Source organism: Sus scrofa, chromosome 8 (assembly GCF_054392235.1).
Source record: "Sus scrofa isolate SSC_HxYL_T2T_F1_AM1 chromosome 8, Sscrofa_HxYL_maternal_Yorkshire_Landrace_v2.0, whole genome shotgun sequence".
Taxonomy (NCBI): domain Eukaryota; kingdom Metazoa; phylum Chordata; class Mammalia; order Artiodactyla; family Suidae; genus Sus; species Sus scrofa.
Window position 1 is genome coordinate 2464193 of NC_139390.1, and position 16348 is coordinate 2480540.

At 64.0% G+C, this 16348-nt stretch overlaps 1 protein-coding gene across 1 annotated transcript; it reads left to right on the forward strand.

Annotated features, from left to right (window-relative positions):
• The first annotated feature begins 12040 nt into the window (after window positions 1–12040).
• Window positions 12041–16041, forward strand: HMX1 (H6 family homeobox 1). The gene is made up of 2 exons (XM_021100947.2): window positions 12041–12531; window positions 15259–16041. Exons 1-2 carry the CDS (start codon window positions 12138–12140, stop codon window positions 15918–15920), a joined length of 1056 nt encoding a protein of 351 aa, XP_020956606.2. The 5' UTR covers window positions 12041–12137; the 3' UTR covers window positions 15921–16041.
• The last annotated feature ends 307 nt before the right edge of the window (window positions 16042–16348 follow it).

Here is a 16348-nt window from a genome sequence, read left to right on the forward strand (position 1 = left end):
GATCTGAGCCTCCTCCAGCCCCCGCCCTCTCAGTTGTCATTGCGTCAGGTAATACTCTCCTTCCATACAAGGGGGAAAGAGTGAAGTTCAGGAGCCTGGTGCTCCAGGGGCCCAGCTAACAACTCCTGGCGGGGTAGGCCCTGATGGGAAAATGTTTTACCCCTCTAGCCTCTGCAGCTTCTTGTTTTAGGAGGAGTGTTCTTGACTGCGTGCAGCTCAGCACTTCCCGCTCCCGCCCCCGCCACCCTTCTGTCTGTGGACCCTGACTGTCGGGGCCCAGTTTATCCCCAGCATGAGGGCGGCAGGGAAATATCCCAAATACAGAGAGTGAGGGGAATGAGTTAATTCTGCCTAGATGTCCATGTGAGAGGCTGGGCTGGGCACTGCCCCTTGAACTCGGACCATCCTTGATGGATGCTAAAGTCCGCCTGAGATCCCGGGGACCGGGGGACCCTCCTCCTCCCTGGCTCTGCGGGACCACAAAGCATGGGCCTGGAGGAGGCGTGGGGGTTGGGTCCCGCCTGCACCCTGAGCTTGTCCCTCGCAGCCTGCTTCCGGGTGCAGTTACAGCGTGACACGTGGACCAGGTCCGTCCTGTGTTCCCACCTGGACGAGGATGGGTCGGGCTCGGCCTGGGCTCGCTCCTGCGTCCAGAACAGGGCCTGGATACTCGACTGCATCACATCAGTAGCCACTGAACAAATGATTGAGGGAATAAATGAAGTGTCTGCATGTCTCTGAGCCTAAGTCCGCCGTCTATGGGCGGAAGATAACCAGGCCGGGGGTGGGGCGGGCACATTCGCGGGATGGCACAGACAGTGGCATTGCCCCCCCACTGGCTGGTCTTCCTGGACCACCGCTGACCAGCCTTGGTGGACAGTTCCACAAACATTTCTTTTGGAGAATGAGGAAGAGGCGCTCTTAAACCTTGCTTCCGTCCTGCCTCATGGTGGGCCAGAAGCACACTGGAGACATTCCTCCAGGGTCTCACGTTTGTCACAGAAACGACGTGGGCTGTGGGGATGCAGGGGGGCTTCAAGGATCAACATGCCCATTTGCACCTCTCTGCCCAGGAAGGGTGGAGAGGTGTTACTTCCCGTCAGTTCCAGAAGCGTCCTCACGGTGGCGCTCGTGGGACAGGACTGTTCCTCCAGGACCCGCATCCCTTTGCTTTTTCAAGCCTTCGGAATGAATCAGCCTCAGATGAATGCGTCCACCCACGGGTGCTGGCAGCTAAAGAGGCAGGCGCGTTCCAGCGAAATCTGGCTTGTTTGTAGATTCAGGTCCAAGAAGACGTTTAGCTTTAGCACGTTCTTCCCGGGTCCCAGGACTGTGGTGCCGGATGCCTGGGACGCGGCACGTTTGGGGACTGTCGTTCAAGAGGGACTGTGAAGCTGGTGCCAGTACTGGCCGTCTCGGTGCAGAGGACCAGGCCCCACCTCGCAAGCTGCGTCCCATGGCTACGACACAGGACAGCTGATTGTGTCTCTTCCCTGCCCCCGCCCCCACCCCCACCCCGGGGCCAAATGACCCTGTCGGCGGCATAGGACCGGCTGGTGAGTGCAAAATGGAACCACACCAGTGGCTAAGAATCGTCAGCACAGTGGCCACGCCGGCCAGGGGCTGCTGAATGACGTCAGGGCCCCGGCCCCAGTGCAAGCCCTGCTCCCTAAGGGGCTACATCAGGACGCAGAGCAGAGGGTGGCTAACGGTGGCCCACAGCCATCAGAGGTGTGCCGACAAGCTGGAGACAGAGGAAGATTTGACACCGACACAGAGGTGGAGGCCAGAGCCCAGGAGCCCCAGGAAGGTGGGGTGGCCAGGAGCTGGACGGGGCAGGAGGGACCCTCCCCAGAGCCTCCAGAGGGAGCCCAGCCCTCAGACACTCGACCTCATTCCAGTGACACTGACCGAGGACTCCTGGCTCCAGAACTGTGGGAGAAGCCATTGCTGTTGTTTTAACCCCCGTGGGTGGTGACTTCTTTGTGCCGTGGGGCCTGGTCCTCGCAGATTGGGCCTTGGTGTTCCACAGACAATACTCAGTGTCCTGGACCTGCTCAGGGCCCAGGCAGCAGCTCCCGGGGACCCAGCAGAAGGGCCTCTCGTCTGGTGCGTCAGGGCCCCAGCTGGGGTCTAGGGGCCTCCCACAGGAGGGTCCGTCACAAACACAGGCACGGGGGCTGCGCCCTGCCTACTCCCCTTCAAAATCATGCTGGCACTTCAGTTATCAAACATACCCAGCAAATGCCAGGACAGATGTTTTCCGCAGGCCTGGTGGGCCAGGGCCTCGGGGTGCAGGCCCATTGGGCAGTAGAATTTCCCCCAGGCTGAACTTTCATGGCCGAGCAGCTCTGAAGTTTTCTGCTTTGAATTCACACACACACACACACACACACCCCATCCAGCAAGTAATTCATTCCCACCAGGACCCGCAGAAAGGCTTCCTGGTTTGGGACGGCCAGGTCCAGGGGCAGGGAGGCTCTCCACCAGCCAAGGCGCTGGCTGCCTCTCCCTGGTATGGGCGGGGCGGGTGCAGGTGCCTCCCTGGTCCTGGAGCTGATGACAGTCTCACTGACTGAGCTTTGAGCAGCAGGGGGGGGCAAATGGTTCTGCCTTCAGTGGAGCCCAAGGAGGAGGGAGAAGGGAAGGCCGATTTGGGCGCCCACCCGCTGGCCCACGGGGGGACTCCCTTCCCACCCTGCGCTGTCTCCCCACCCACCCTGGGGCCCAGTCAGGGCCACCACAGGAGGGGTGACAACCCCTGCAGCCTCACCAGCAGTCCCCTGACTTAGTGTCAAAGCCACTCTGCACCCATCTGTCTGGCAGAAGGTCCAGGAAAGGCACTCACAACCCAAGCTGGTGCACGCGTGAAGGGCTCCATCCTTTTGGAAAAGCAATCTGGAAAAATGTATCTCACACATGTGCATGTGCACATGCACGCACACACACGCATGCACGCACGCACGCACTATCCAACCAACAGCCATAGCACAGGCACCTCTCCCTGAGAAACCCAAGGACCGGCTCCTGAGGAAGCAGCTCCACGGTGCCTTGGAAGCAGACACATGGGGCGTTACCTGCGCCAGCCAGAAACCGGAGGACAGGTCAGAGCCTGCCATCCGCAGGGGATGGGGACGTGTGGCCACGCCCAGGGGAGGCGGCTGAACTGGGGACTGAGAGGGTCCCAGGAGCTGTCGGCGGGAGGGAACGTGGTGGGGTTTCCCACGCGGGACGTCTCCGTGTGCGCTTGTGTTTGTGTACGTTTGTGTGTAGAGATTAAAGCGTGTGGAGGAGACGCAGATGCACATCAGGCTGGCGGCGTGGGCTTCAGGGGCTCGGCATGAGAGCGCTGGGATGCCGAGGGGTCCCTGACGGAGGAGTGTGGAGGCCCCTGGGCCCGAGATTGCGTGGGGCCGGGGTGAGACCACGTGTGCAGACCTGTGAGGGAGCGCAGGGCTGCGTGTGTGCACGGACCTGTGCCGTGAGGGTGTATGTGTGCAGAGGTGTGCGTGTGGGCGTCGGGGGTATGAGGGATGTAGCATGTGTGTGTGCGTGTGTGCAGCCGTGTGTGTAGGTTTGTGTGTATTGCAGTGTGTGTGTGTATGTGTACAGCTGTGCATGCAGGTTTGTGTGTGTGCATGTGTACAGCCGTGTGTGCAGATCTGTGTGTGCATGTGTACAGCTGTGTGTGCAGGTTTGTGTGTGTTGCAGTGTGTGTGTGTGCGTGTGTACAGCTGTGTGTGCAGGTTTGTGTGTGTTGCAGTGTGTGTGTGTGCATGTGTACAGCTGTGTGTGCAGGTTTGTGTGTGTGCATGTGTACAGCCATGTGTGCAGGTTTGTGTGTGTTGCAGTGTGTGCGTGTGTGCAGCTATGAGTGTGGGCTGCCTCCGTCTGTAGATGTGAATGGTGCTTATGAACAGCTGTGTGGGTCTGTGTGTGTTGTGGATGTGTATGTGTGTGGGTGTGTGCATAGGTGTGTGTGGGGTGTGAGGTGTATGGGAGGCGAGTATATGCCGGTGGGGACATGTAGGTGGGTGTGCACTCGTATGTGGGGGGGCCTGTGTATGAGTGTGACGTGTGGGTAACAGTGTGTGCTTGAGCAGGCGTGTGTATGTAAATAAGTGTGTGTGTGTGTAGAACTGGGAGGGCTCTGTGGCCGCGGCGCATCTGCTCAAAGAGCAGGGTGGGGCTCTGGGATCTCATGGGGGGGGCTCAGGGTGGTGGTTCCCGGGGGGCCCGTGTGTCTCCTTTGTCCTCATGTATTTGTCAGCGTCTTTGCGTTGAGCGTGTAACATCTGCATCATAGAAAAGCTATTCTGTTGCGGAATGAAAGGCTGGGGTGAAGGCAGACACCCTGAGAGGCCAGCAGAGCCGTGGCCACCGCACCGGGCCGGGGGTCCCTCAGGGGCCGCCTGTCGCCAGCTCGGGCTGTGAAGGTCTCCTTCGCTGGCCCGAGCACCGTTCATTCCTCCGGCAGATGAGGAGCCGGGGCCGAGAGCGGAGGCAGAGATCAGCCTCCCTGCCACCCGGGGCAAGGAAGGCGGCCACCTGGGGACCTTGGACCGGTCTGGAGAGGCCCTCAGCCCACGTGGACCTGCCGTCTGTCTCCACTTCAGAGGGTCCGTGGGGGGCTTTGCCCTCTGAGCTGGCTCCTGACCTGCCAGCCCCTCCCCGCCCCACCTCCATCACATGCACAGCTGAGCCCGGAGGACGCCCCCCCACCCCCTCTGCAGGGACCCCCGAGCTTCTCCCCATGTCTCCTGCTCTCACTGCACGGCCCAGAGGCCTTGGGTCCCCCAGGTCAGCTGGCTTCTCTGTCACACCCCCTTATAGTTCCCTCCCCCGGAGGACTTTTCGCTTCATCCTCCTTTTAAAATTAAGTAACGCTTGCACCTGGTCTAAAACTCAGCCGGTGGCGACAGTGTGGACCTACGATGTCCCCTCAGTCCCGTCTCCAGCGCCCGGGGTCTCCGGGGAGGGACCCCACACCAGGCCCCCGTGTCATGTCCTCCAGAGATGCTGCACTGTGGCCGGGGGGCTGCTGGGGACAGAAACAGCGAAGCGAACTGTCTCTCGGTCTCGAGGCCAGACGTCCAAGACCGAGGTGTCGGCAGGGCCGAGCTGCCCTGGAGGCGCTGGTGGGAGGGGGTGTCCTGGGCTCTCTCCCAGGATGGACAGTCCGCTCCGGTTTGTGGGGTCACGCGCCAGCCCCGCCCCGCGTGCCGCCCTTTGCGGATGTTCTTTTAGAAGGACACCAGTCACAGTGAGATCGGGCCCACCCAGCCCAGTGTGACCTCGCCGTGGTAACGCAGTCCATCTGCAGTGACCCTGCTGCCAGGTGAGGCCACATTCTGAGGCACAGTTCAGGCCATCACAGATGTGTAAGCAAACACCCGGACGTGCGTGAACCAGCATCACAGGTGTAAACGCGCCTGGGTGTCACTGCCCCTCACTCTCCTCTGACGTGCCTTCTGCACCCTCGTGTGCTTGCTCCCCCCAGGCGTTCCTCCATCCTCCAGAGGTCGCCTGTCGAGGGCACCCCACTCTGTCCCCAGCTGCATCCCGTGGCAGTGTAGAGCCGGGTCGCTGTTTATATAACCCGCTCCCCTCTGGCTCACAGGGAGGGAGGTTTGTGTTTTGCAGGCACTGGTCCTGCTGCAGATGTGCTCAGCTCATCACTCCCCACAAGTCCTTGCGGGGCGGGGAGGTGCATTCTGAGTGTGATGAGGTCACACGTGCTATGCCCAGGCCCCGCCTGGCCCGAGCTGCCATCCAGGGTTCAGAAGTGCTGGCTAAACCTGTTGGGGGCTGGATGCAGCTGCTTCCGGAGGGAGGGTGAGGAGGGGGCTTCTTTGCCCAGCCCGCATGCGCCCTGCCCCTGGAGGGGGATAACTAACATTCCTGCCGGCACCCTGAGCTGGGGGCCCCCACAAACACGCCCTGCAAAGCCACAGGCATCCATCCTAAAACCTAGAGGGGTGAGCCAGGCCAGACTGGCAGGGGTTCCCACTAGGGCCAGACGAGGTTTCCAGAAACTTCTCTCCAGCTCCTGAGAAGAGGTTCCCTGCCCTGGGGTCACCCCAGCCCTTTGTTCCAGCCCCATTTCTCCAACCCCTAGTCACTTCCAATCAAGGTCAAAGGCAGCCCGAACTGCCTGAGGGTCCCGGGTGGTTTGGAGAACTCCTGTGGAAACCCAAACCTGCCCCCACCTCGAGGTGCTCTCCGTAGCACAGCCAGACGGCCCCACGCCCCCAGCCCTGCAACCGCAACTCAAATATCTTTACTAAGACAGGAAATGGCAGCATCCAGCGAGGTGTGACTGTGAACCCAGAGCCAACGAGTGGACATCCCAGCAAGAAATCAAGAAATCGAGTGTGTGAGTGAATCATCTTAAAAACTTGCCCTGAGATCGCCGGTCCCCAGGGCAGGTCTCTGGGCTCCAGCTCAGGAAGCCTTAGGAGGAGCAGGAGCGGGCGGTGCCTGGGGATGGGGAGTCTCACTGCTTCTCAGCAGCAGCGGCAGCCTTGGACCTGGGACCCAAATTCCTGCTTTCCTGTGGTGGGGAGGGCGGAGAGACGGGCAGATGTAATGAAGCAAAGAAAGCAGCACGCTCCTGGGAGAATGCAGATGGTGGGTATGTGGGTGTTCTTTGCCAGTTCTTTCAAAATAAAATGTTGGAGGGTCCATCCACCATGAAGCCCCCTGGCAGGGGCCAAGGTTTGCTGAGCACGGGACACTGAGATCTCATGGGCAGCTGTCCTGGGCGGGAACGGACACGACCCAGAGAGCAAGCCTGGGGTGGGGGCCAGCTGACAGCGAGAGACCCACCTGCTCTGGCCCGGGGAAGTGCTCCTGGCAACCCTGAGACTTGGAGGGGGTGCAGCCTCCCTGGCCCAGCTTCCTGCTCCTGGGGGCGGCTCTGTCGTGGGACAGGCGTTGGTCATCTTATCCATCCCAGCCTCCCAGGGCTCTGGGCTGGGACCTTTCCAGGACCCACCCATGCGGAAGGGGGTTTCTAGCATCTGGCCGCGGGGCGGAGGCACTGGCTGGGGAGAGGTCACCTGTGCTTTGGGAGCGCGGCTGCTCTGAGCCGGGTCCCTGTGAACCACGGGCTCCCAGGCTTCTGGCTCCCGGCTCCTGCGCCAGGGAAGCCGATGTCATCTTACTCCTCCCACTCCCCCGCCCCTCCTCTCCCCGCCTCCGCCCCGCCCCTTCTCCCCCTCCCCTCCCCCTCCTCCCCCTCCCCCCTCCCCATCCATCTCTCACCCCCCACCACACACACCTTCCTTCTTGCCCCTCCTCCCCCTCCTTCCTCTTCCCCCCCTCCCTCCCCCTCCCAGGGAGTGGAACTCTGGGAAGGCTCCACTTGACTTGTCCTGAAAAGTTCCCTCCCCTTTCCCCTTCCTTTTAAAGGGAGACTTTCACACGCAAGAAGGGGCTAGATTCTCCAAAGGCAGCCGAAATTATTTTCAAACGTTTGGTCTTTTTCAAAGCCAACGTTTTAAATATATGCCAAAGATGTGCCTGCAAAATTATCTCCACTCGTCCCCCCACCAGCCCTGTGTGCTGACAGGGACTGTTATTCCCAGTTCGCCACTGAGGACACTGAGGTCCCCAGAGGGCGGTGAGCACAGGGGACTCAGAGGCTGGGCTTGAGCATTTGATAAGGCAGTGAGAATGTCCCGAAACCCTTTGCCCCCACCCCACGCGCCCACCGCCCAGGCCTGTGTGCCACCAGGTGGATGCCTGAGACATGGACCCGTTTCTTGGCTGCTGCCCTCCTGAGCTTTGCTGCTTGTCACTAGAACAATGGGCGGCCCCCCTGTGCCTGCTAGGACCACCAGGATTCTCCTCCCCAAACCCAGCCCTAGTGCCGTCACTGCCCCAGCTCCGCATCCTTCAGTGGCTCCCCACTACTTTGCAAACTAAGAAGCCCATCCTTCAGCTTGCAGCCACAGACCTTTGCAATGGAACTGCATCCTGGTTCTCGCCCTCCAGCCGCTGCCCCTGCCCCTTTCACCTCCCTGCCCCTGGCTGCGCAGAGCAGCAACCTCACCCTATTAGCAACCAGAGAATCATTACCAAAACCACGCTGCTTTCCTCTCGGCACACATCGCAGCGCCACACAGGTGCAGGTCTGATAAAACCAGGTGCTGGCGAAGATGTGAGGAGACGGAAACGGACACAGCTGTTCAGGAGGGTCTGCAATGCTTGCGTCCTGGAGTCTGTCTAGACCCGCCCCCAGGAGGCCGTTCTGGGCGCACACCCACAAAGAAAGGTGGGCAGGTCTGTTCAGCCCCTCGGGGTCTGCGGTCATGGGGAGTTGCGAGCAACCTGAAGTCCCCTAATCGGGGGTCAGCTAACCTTTGACACTTGTCTTTTCCTGGGTGACTTCTCATCCTACAGTCTGACACCCATGGCAGCTGGGACTGCTTCACGCACTCAACAGAGCATCGCAGAGTAAGGCTCGGGATGCCCGAGGGACCTTCCACGCCACGCCCTCTCCCCATGCCTCCCCACTCACTCGCTCTGGGAACCCGTGTGGTGAGGAAGCCCAGGCCGTGCCACGTGGAGGAGTCCCAGGCAAGGGTCCCTCAGCTGACACAGCATCAGCCTGCAGATGCGTCCTGCCCTTCCCCTGGCCGAGGCCCAGAGACCATGCAGGGGACAGCAACATCCCTGGCCATACACCGCACGACACACCACACAGCACATGCTGGAGAAAAGGTCATTTTATGCCCTAAGTTTGGGGGAGATGTGTGATTCGACCGTGGTGACCGCTGCCTTCGTGCACAGTGGCTAGAAACCATCGGTATGTTTATCAGCATCAAATTCATATGTTAAGATAAAAAGCGGGAGGGGGAGGAGGTGTATGGCATCCTATGGCTTCTGTAATTCACACCCGAGAGGAGAGCGCGCTGTGTGGGACGGCCAGGCAGGTGGCTGCTGCAGGGGCGGCTTCTGATCTATGCTCTTGGGGTTATTTCCGCTGACTCGCACTCCCCCCTCCACGGGTCACCTTCGGACACCAGCACTGAGGTAGGCACTGGGGGCACGAGGGGACAGAGAAGTGAGGAAGGGCAGCCGTGGCAGGGGAGGGGGGTGCAGGATGCGTCGGGGACACAGACCCAGCACTGCTCACTTTAAGGCTCCACTTTTCTGCCTGGTGAATCCTTTTGCCCAAAGGTGACCAGAAACTTGGGCTTGGACCCTGGGAGCACCAGAGGCCCTTGGCTTCCGGAGCTCAGTCTCCAGGGAACATCCCTCTGCCGGAGACTCTCCTGGGGTTGCTGCAGGCGGGACTGGGAGCTGGAGATGCAGGCGGGTCTGAACGTGCGCAGTCTCTGCCCATGTTCCCGCCTCTGACCTGGGCCTCCCATCACCTCCAAGCAGGCTGCGCGGGGCACAGAGGAGGCAGCTTCTCTTCCTGACCCTGTGCCTCAGCGGCAGCCATCGTCTGTCCACCCACCGGTCCCCGGGCCACCCGCTTGTGCTCCACCCCCGCAGTCAAGGGGGCAACAGGGGAGCCTGGGGAAGGGACGTGCCTTCCACCCTCAAAGGCCAGCGCCGAGGTGGAAGGCCTTTTCTCCTCTACTGGGGTCAGCCTGTCCCCTGCCCGCTCCTCAGGTCTGCACCCAATGCCGCCAGCTCCCACCCCCCAGCCCCGGCTGAGCCCAGCCTCCACCCGCCAGCAGCCTGGCGCAGAGAGGGGTACTTTTACTACCCGAGGTTTACAGGAAAGGACCCTGAGGATCAGAGAGGTGAGGCACCCACCCAGGGCCACACAGCCCAGCCCCAGAGAAGAGAGGATTCAAACCCAGACTCTGAGGATGCCCCCTCCCGCACTCTGCTCGGAAACCACGGGAGTGGGGAGTGACCGCAGGCTTGTGGTTCCAGAAACGTGCTCAGGAGCCACTCACAGGCAGGCCCAGGGCAACCTGCCTCAGTCACCCTTCCCCAGCCCTAGTCTTCTGGGGTCCCTCTGGTCAGTTTCTCCACCTACCAGCAGCGCCCGGGAGGGAGGAGAGGGCACGATCAGCCCGAGGCTGGTGCTTCTCTTCCAAACAAAAGGGGCAGTCTCTTCCTGTGACCCACACCCTCCTACCTTTGGAGCCCCCCTGACCTTGGGCGCCCCCAGGGAGCAGTCCTTCGAGGCTGCAGCCCTTCCCTAAGGCCCCCGCTTGGGCTCAGCTTGCTCATCTATGCAGTGGAGGGCAAAGCCCCCATCTCTGCCTCCAGGTTGCAGTTCAGTGACCCGGTGAATGCCTGTGGTCCATCACCTTTGTCCCTCCTGGTGTGAGATGAAAGCGCCCCGAGGGGCTGGGTGGAGCGTGGTCCCTGCCTCTGCAGGAAAGCCCAGCTCCCACTGAGGTCTGGAGGCTGCTGGAGACCAGAGGTCCTTTCCCACAGCGGCGGGTAGGAACGCTCGGGCTGGGGAAGGGGTGGTGGGCTGACTGGCCCCCGCGGCACCCCAGAAGATGAGCGGACCGTCGATGTTTTGTCTTCAGCCGCCCGCCAGCAAGGTCCCTCTGCTAGGCCTCAGCTCCAGCCCGTCTCGCTTCCTAGAGCCGCGGAACCACCGCTGCTCTCGCCCATCGAATTCCAGGCCTGCCAAGGCCACTTACCGTTTGTCTTGCCTCTCCTTGCCTCTGTTTTCCCCTCCGGAAAGTGGGGCTGGTGCTCCCTCCTCCGTGGTCGTTCTCAAAATCAAACCGAGGCGGCTGTGGCTTTCGGTTGCACCGGGCTCCCTGCTGGCACTGGGAGGTTGGATGCGTATGTCTCTCGGTGATAACCCGCGTCAGGTGAAGCCGGCTGCCCTGGCGCTTCCGAGCCGCGACCCGGTGACTCGGCCTTCGCCCGCTCCGAAGGAAGTAGGTCAGAAGGTTACTCCTGAATGGCCGCAACCGGAGGGCGACGGCGGGAGCCGGTATGAACTTTTGTCACCGCACTCCCTGCTGAAGTGCGAGGGGACTCGCCCCCCGTATACTGCTCGGACCTGCCCCCAAGACCTCCGCGGCGAGAGGCAGGGACTCTCGCCCCCCTACTAAGGCCTGGACCTTCTCGGGAGCGGGACCTGGGGACCTGCTCTCACTCAGCGTGACAACCAACGGGTGTGACATCGGGTGCATCGTTGGCAGGGCTACAGGGATGGGGATGGGGGTGGGGGCTAGCATTTTTCTTACACTTTGAGGCCGAACCTGGAACTACAGGCTTCTGTCGCACTACATTTGGCATTCGCGGCATATTTCATTACGCGTAAATATTAAATTATGCCATAATTTTGCAGCCTTGATACCCGCAGTCTTTAAGAAATGCCTCATCCCCTTGCGGTTTCTTGGAGCCCCGGGGGTCTTCATGCCTCAGCATACACACGCACGCATGCACACACACACACGCACACACACGTGCACACACGCACATACCACACTCGAGCGCGCGCGCGCTCACACACACATAGCTCCTCGCGCTGGGTCCAGCACTCTCTCCTCGGCGAGGCAATTACGGCCCTTGCCGGCCGGTGATTGGCCAGTGTCTTTCTCATCGGGGACCCGCAGCCAATGGGCAGCCCCCCCGGCCGAGGCCCCACCCCCGCACCCCCGGCGCAGGTGGCTCGGCCCCGGGAATGGATCACGCGGGGCCGGACTGGCCGCGACCCCCGCCTGGGCCCCCGGCCGCCCGCCCGCTCTCGGCCGCGCGACCGCCTGCGCGCCCGGGTCCGGGTCCGGGCGGCGTCTCCGGACAGGGGCCGCTCTCCGGGCCAGCGCGGCGTCCTCGGGCGGAGCGGGCAGCCTGCCGGGCCCGCGCCGCCCCGCCCCTGCTGGCCCCTCCCCTGCCCTCCCCGCCCCCAGTGGGGCCCGCCCGGGCGGCGACCAGAGGGGCGACGTGAAAGGCGAGCGAGGCGGCTGCCTGGCCGGCTGTCGGCGCGCACCCGCTCCCGGCCCAGTCCAGCCCCGCGCCGAGGCCGCTGCCTGCCCCGCGGGGCCCGACGCCAGCCTCCGGGCAGCGGCTTCAGGGCCGGCCCGCGCGTGCGCCGGGGAGTCGCGCGCCACTGTGCCCAGCGGGGACCGAGATCGGCCGCGCCCTAGGCGCCTGGAACCCCGAGGCGCCCGGCAGAGTCCGACGGACCCACGGCCGCGATGCCAGACGAGCTGACGGAGCCGGGGCGCGCCACGCCGGCCCGCGCCTCCTCCTTCCTCATCGAGAACCTGCTGGCGGCCGAGGCCAAGGGCGGCGGGCGCACAGCCCAGGGCAGCAGCGGCCGCGAGGACGAGGAGGAGGACGACGACGACCCGGAGGACGAGGACGCCGAGCAGGCGCGGCGGCGGCGGCTGCAGCGGCGGAGACAGCTGCGCGCCGGCGCAGGGCCGGGCGGGGAGGCGCGGGCCCGGGCGCTGCTGGGCCCCGGCGCGCTGGGCCTCGGCCCCCGGCCGCCCCCCGGTCCCGGGCCGCCCTACGCTCTGGGCTGCAGCGGCGCGACGCGCTGGTACTCGCGGTCACACGGAGGCTACGGAGGCGGCCTCAGTCCTGACAGTGAGTGAGGGCGCGGGGAGGGGTGGACCCTGCGGTGGGGCCCGGCTTCCTCCCCGCGCATTTGCTTGCGGACTTTGGGTTCGTTGGCGCCCTTTCTAGGCCACCCTCCTCCTCGTCTGCAGCGGGCCCGGGGTCGTGTAGGGTCCCGGCGGAGCCGTTGGTTGAGCAGGTTTGGGGGCCCGGTCCTCAGGACAGGGTCCCCACACAGGGAGAAGGTTTTACAGGGTCTGGGCTTCCCCTGTCACCAGGCTCTCAGGGCCCTTGAAGGGGACCCCGGGGACAGGGGACACCGGCAGCTAAGACAAGAAAGGAGTGTGAAATACTTCCGAGGAAGATAGGTCGTGGGAGGGGGATTGGGGGGGGCAGAAAAGTGGCAAGAAGGATGGAGAGGAACCAGAGGGAGATGCTGGGAGAGGAGAAACACACCAACAAAAAACCCCAAACGAAACCCCAGTGATGGAGACGAGAGAGACGGGATGAAGGAAGGCGAGAGAGTGGGCTGACGGTGAAGTCGAGTCAGACACAGCGAAATGAAGGGGGCATGGAGCGGAGGGAGCCGCTGTGGTGGGGGGCTGGAGGGGAAAGCAGCGGTCTTCCACAGCGGCCCTGTCCCCAAAGTCCCACTTCCTCTGCCAGGGCCAGACAGGCCCGGACAGGGGCCTGGGTCTCCCTCTGGGGCCTCCCAGGCTCCTGGGCCGCGGCTGCGCCAGGCGAGAGGCGAGAAGCCCCCCGCGTCCCTCCCCTCTGCCCCTCCCCCTCCTTGCCTTTGTTCCTCGCTGGGCTCAGAGGCTGGGGGTGGGGGTTTCCAGCCCCAGAACCCCCTCACCCCTCTAGCCCCGCATTCTGGCCCCTGAGTTCCACTCCCCCTCCCCAGGGTCGCTGCTTCCCCTGGGGACCTGCTCTCTGAAAGGGGACCAGGAAGCTATTCTAACCTCAGCCCCCAGGCTTGGCTGTGCCCCCCCAACTCCAAACACACTGTGAGGCCAGCGGAGGACTCTCCCCAGCTCCTGCTCTGAAATCCTTTCAGCTCTGAGTGCAAGTTGGTGGGTGCCAGGGGGTGGGTGGGCCCGACTCTCCTCAGCTCGGATAACCACTCTGGTGCAGGGCTGAGCCCCTTGCAAAGGGCCTCAATCTCAGTGCCCACACCGGGGAGGTCGGGCAGCCCTCCCCTGTTCAGGGAAGCTTGGGTAGGCCCCAGCGTTTCCCTGAGAGGGACTGATGGAATCCAGCGCCCTTCTGGGGGTGTTTCTGGAAAGGGTCTCACTGGGGACGTGTGTTCCCCTCTAGCCACAGCCTGAGGGCACAGCCCCAAAGACGCAGTGCCTCTTGCATATTTTCGTACAATGCGGGTTTGGGGTCCCTGTTTGGTCCCAGAGCTGGCAGGCCCGGCTTGGCTTCTTGTGGCAACTCCCAGGCCTCTGTGAGTCTGGGGGCTCCCCCTGCCCTGCCTCGTTGCCCGCATGCCAGCCTGGAACCTGACCCCTCTTGGGACACCATGAGGGCTCACGCCACCAGGACTGGGCAGGGACACACGGGAATCCGCACACACGTCCTGGGTGCCCGGGTATGGATCAGCCACAGACACGAGCCCACCAGCATTTGCCCATGGGGGGGGGGCACTCACAGCCGCTGCCTCTCAGAGCTGGCCCGGCCCAGCTCCACAGGACAGCCGGACTGCCAACCTGTCGCCTGTGCACCAGAGGCTCAACCTGAGCAGAAGGGAAGCCGGCCGGCGTTGGCCTCCTGCACAGGAAGGCAGGCTGCTGCCCTTTCAAGCTGGGCCTGGGGTCTGGACCAGCACCGATCTGGGCCTCTCACCTGGAGGCATCATCCTTTGCCAGCCCGGGGGCGGGGGGGGGCAATCTCCTCACCTCTGGGAGATTGGGTGGAGCTCTGTACTTGGAGCATGAGCTTGGGGACCCTCTGTGGACCTCTGCACCCCCAAACCCACAGACAGGCTCAACCACAGGCCTAATGTGTTCGGAGTGGAGGGCGGCTGCCTGTGTTTCCGCGGAGCCGAGCCTCGGAGTGTGATTCTGGGCAGAGCGGTGGGTTAGGGGCACAGGAAGTGGGGCCGAGTTGTTGACCCGTGTCACCTGGTTGGAGTTTTGTTCTGGGGGGGTCGTTTGCCTGTGTTTATCCCCCACCAATGTGAATACTTCCGTGCAAGCGGGAATTCTGCCTCTGCTCCCAAGTGAGGGCGGGGGAGGTTATGGCAAGTCTTTATTTCTGCGTCCGGGGGACCTAGCCTGGGGCTGGGTGTCAGGGCCGAGGCCCCATCCCTGAGTTGTTTCCCAGCGTGTACACGTCTCGGAAGGACCTCTTTCCTCCATGGGGTGTGCCTGGAGGCTTCTGTGTGTCTTGATGCAAAGCCAGGGGGGACGGGAGTCCGGCTTCTTTTTGGGTTTCCGTGTGCATTTTTGTTTCTCTCCTTCCCTCTTCCCTCTGTTGGCCGCTGGTGGACGGGTTCTGAGCAAGAGTGTGCTGCGGCCGCGCTGGTTGGCGCCGCACTCGGGTCTTCGCGATGCCATCCTCCGCTGTGCCTTTCTCCATGCCAGGGGGAGAGCTGTCCTAGGTCGTGCTGGGATGCGCGGCCCTGCCTAGGGACCGGTTCCCCGCTTGCGGCTGTGGGTGTCCTCACGTGGGGGAGCCGCTGGCCTCGGCGATCGGGTCTGGGGATGGTCCCCCCCCCCCCACCAACCCGTGTTCCTCCTCTCCCCCCTGCAGCCAGCGACCGGGACTCACCGGAGACGGGCGAGGAGCTGGGCCGTGCCGAGGGCGCCTGGCCCCGGGGCTCCGGGCCGGGAGCGGTGCAGCGGGAGGCGGCGGAGCTGGCGGCGCGGGGCCCGGCGGCCGGCGCGGAGGAGGCGGCGGAGCTGGCCGAGGCCCCGGCGGCGGCGGCGGCGGCCGGGGAGGCGCGCGGCGGCGGCGGCGGCGGCCGCAAGAAGAAGACGCGCACGGTTTTCTCGCGCAGCCAGGTCTTCCAGCTCGAGTCCACCTTCGACCTGAAGCGCTACCTGAGCAGCGCCGAGCGCGCCGGCCTGGCCGCCTCCCTGCAGCTCACCGAGACGCAGGTCAAGATCTGGTTCCAGAACCGCCGCAACAAGTGGAAGCGGCAGCTGGCGGCCGAGCTGGAGGCGGCCAGCCTGTCCCCGCCGGGCGCGCAGCGCCTGGTCCGCGTGCCGGTGCTCTACCACGAAAGCCCCCCGGCCGCCGCCGCCGCCGCCGCCGGGGCCCCCGCCGCGCTGCCCTTCCCGCTGGCGCCCGCCGCGCCCGCGCCGCCCCCGCCGCTGCTCGGCTTCTCCGGGGCCCTCGCCTACCCGCTGGCCGCCTTCCCGGCCGCCGCCTCCGTGCCCTTCCTGCGGGCGCAGATGCCTGGCCTGGTGTGAGCCCTCGGCCCGCCGGGCCCACTCCCCGTGGCCGCTGGGGACGTCTGCGGACGCGCCGACGGGCCGTGGCAGCGGCAGCGGCGGCGCAAGGGGGCCGTCGGAAAGGCTGCGAGGCCCCGGGGGCGGCCCCGCTGCGCCCCGGGAGCGCCGGGCGGGCCGGAGCCCTGGCCGAAGATCGTCCAGAATGTAACAGAGACGCAGGGGACCGTGGCTCCCGGGACAGGCGCAGGGCTGGATCCCCGCTGGGCAGAGACTGTCCCCGAGACGGTGGGCTGTGCAGCCCGGAGCCCCCGGGGGACGGGCCTCAACCTGGGTGCGAATCCAGCCCCGCTCGGGAGCCGCCGGCGGGCCCGGTCCACGCTCACGCAGGCTGCCCCTGTCCTAGCGGCTTCACCGAGGTGACCACTCTCCTACCGGAACGACCCCGC

Excerpts from the sequence above, each read along its gene's own strand:
- HMX1 (XM_021100947.2), top strand. The coding sequence starts at position 12,138 with ATGCCAGACGAGCTGACGGAGCCGGGGCGCGCCACGCCGGCCCGCGCC. Across the intron at positions 12,532-15,258 it reads AGGCGGCCTCAGTCCTGACA|CCAGCGACCGGGACTCACCG; the intron begins GTGAGTGAGGGC and ends TCCCCCCTGCAG.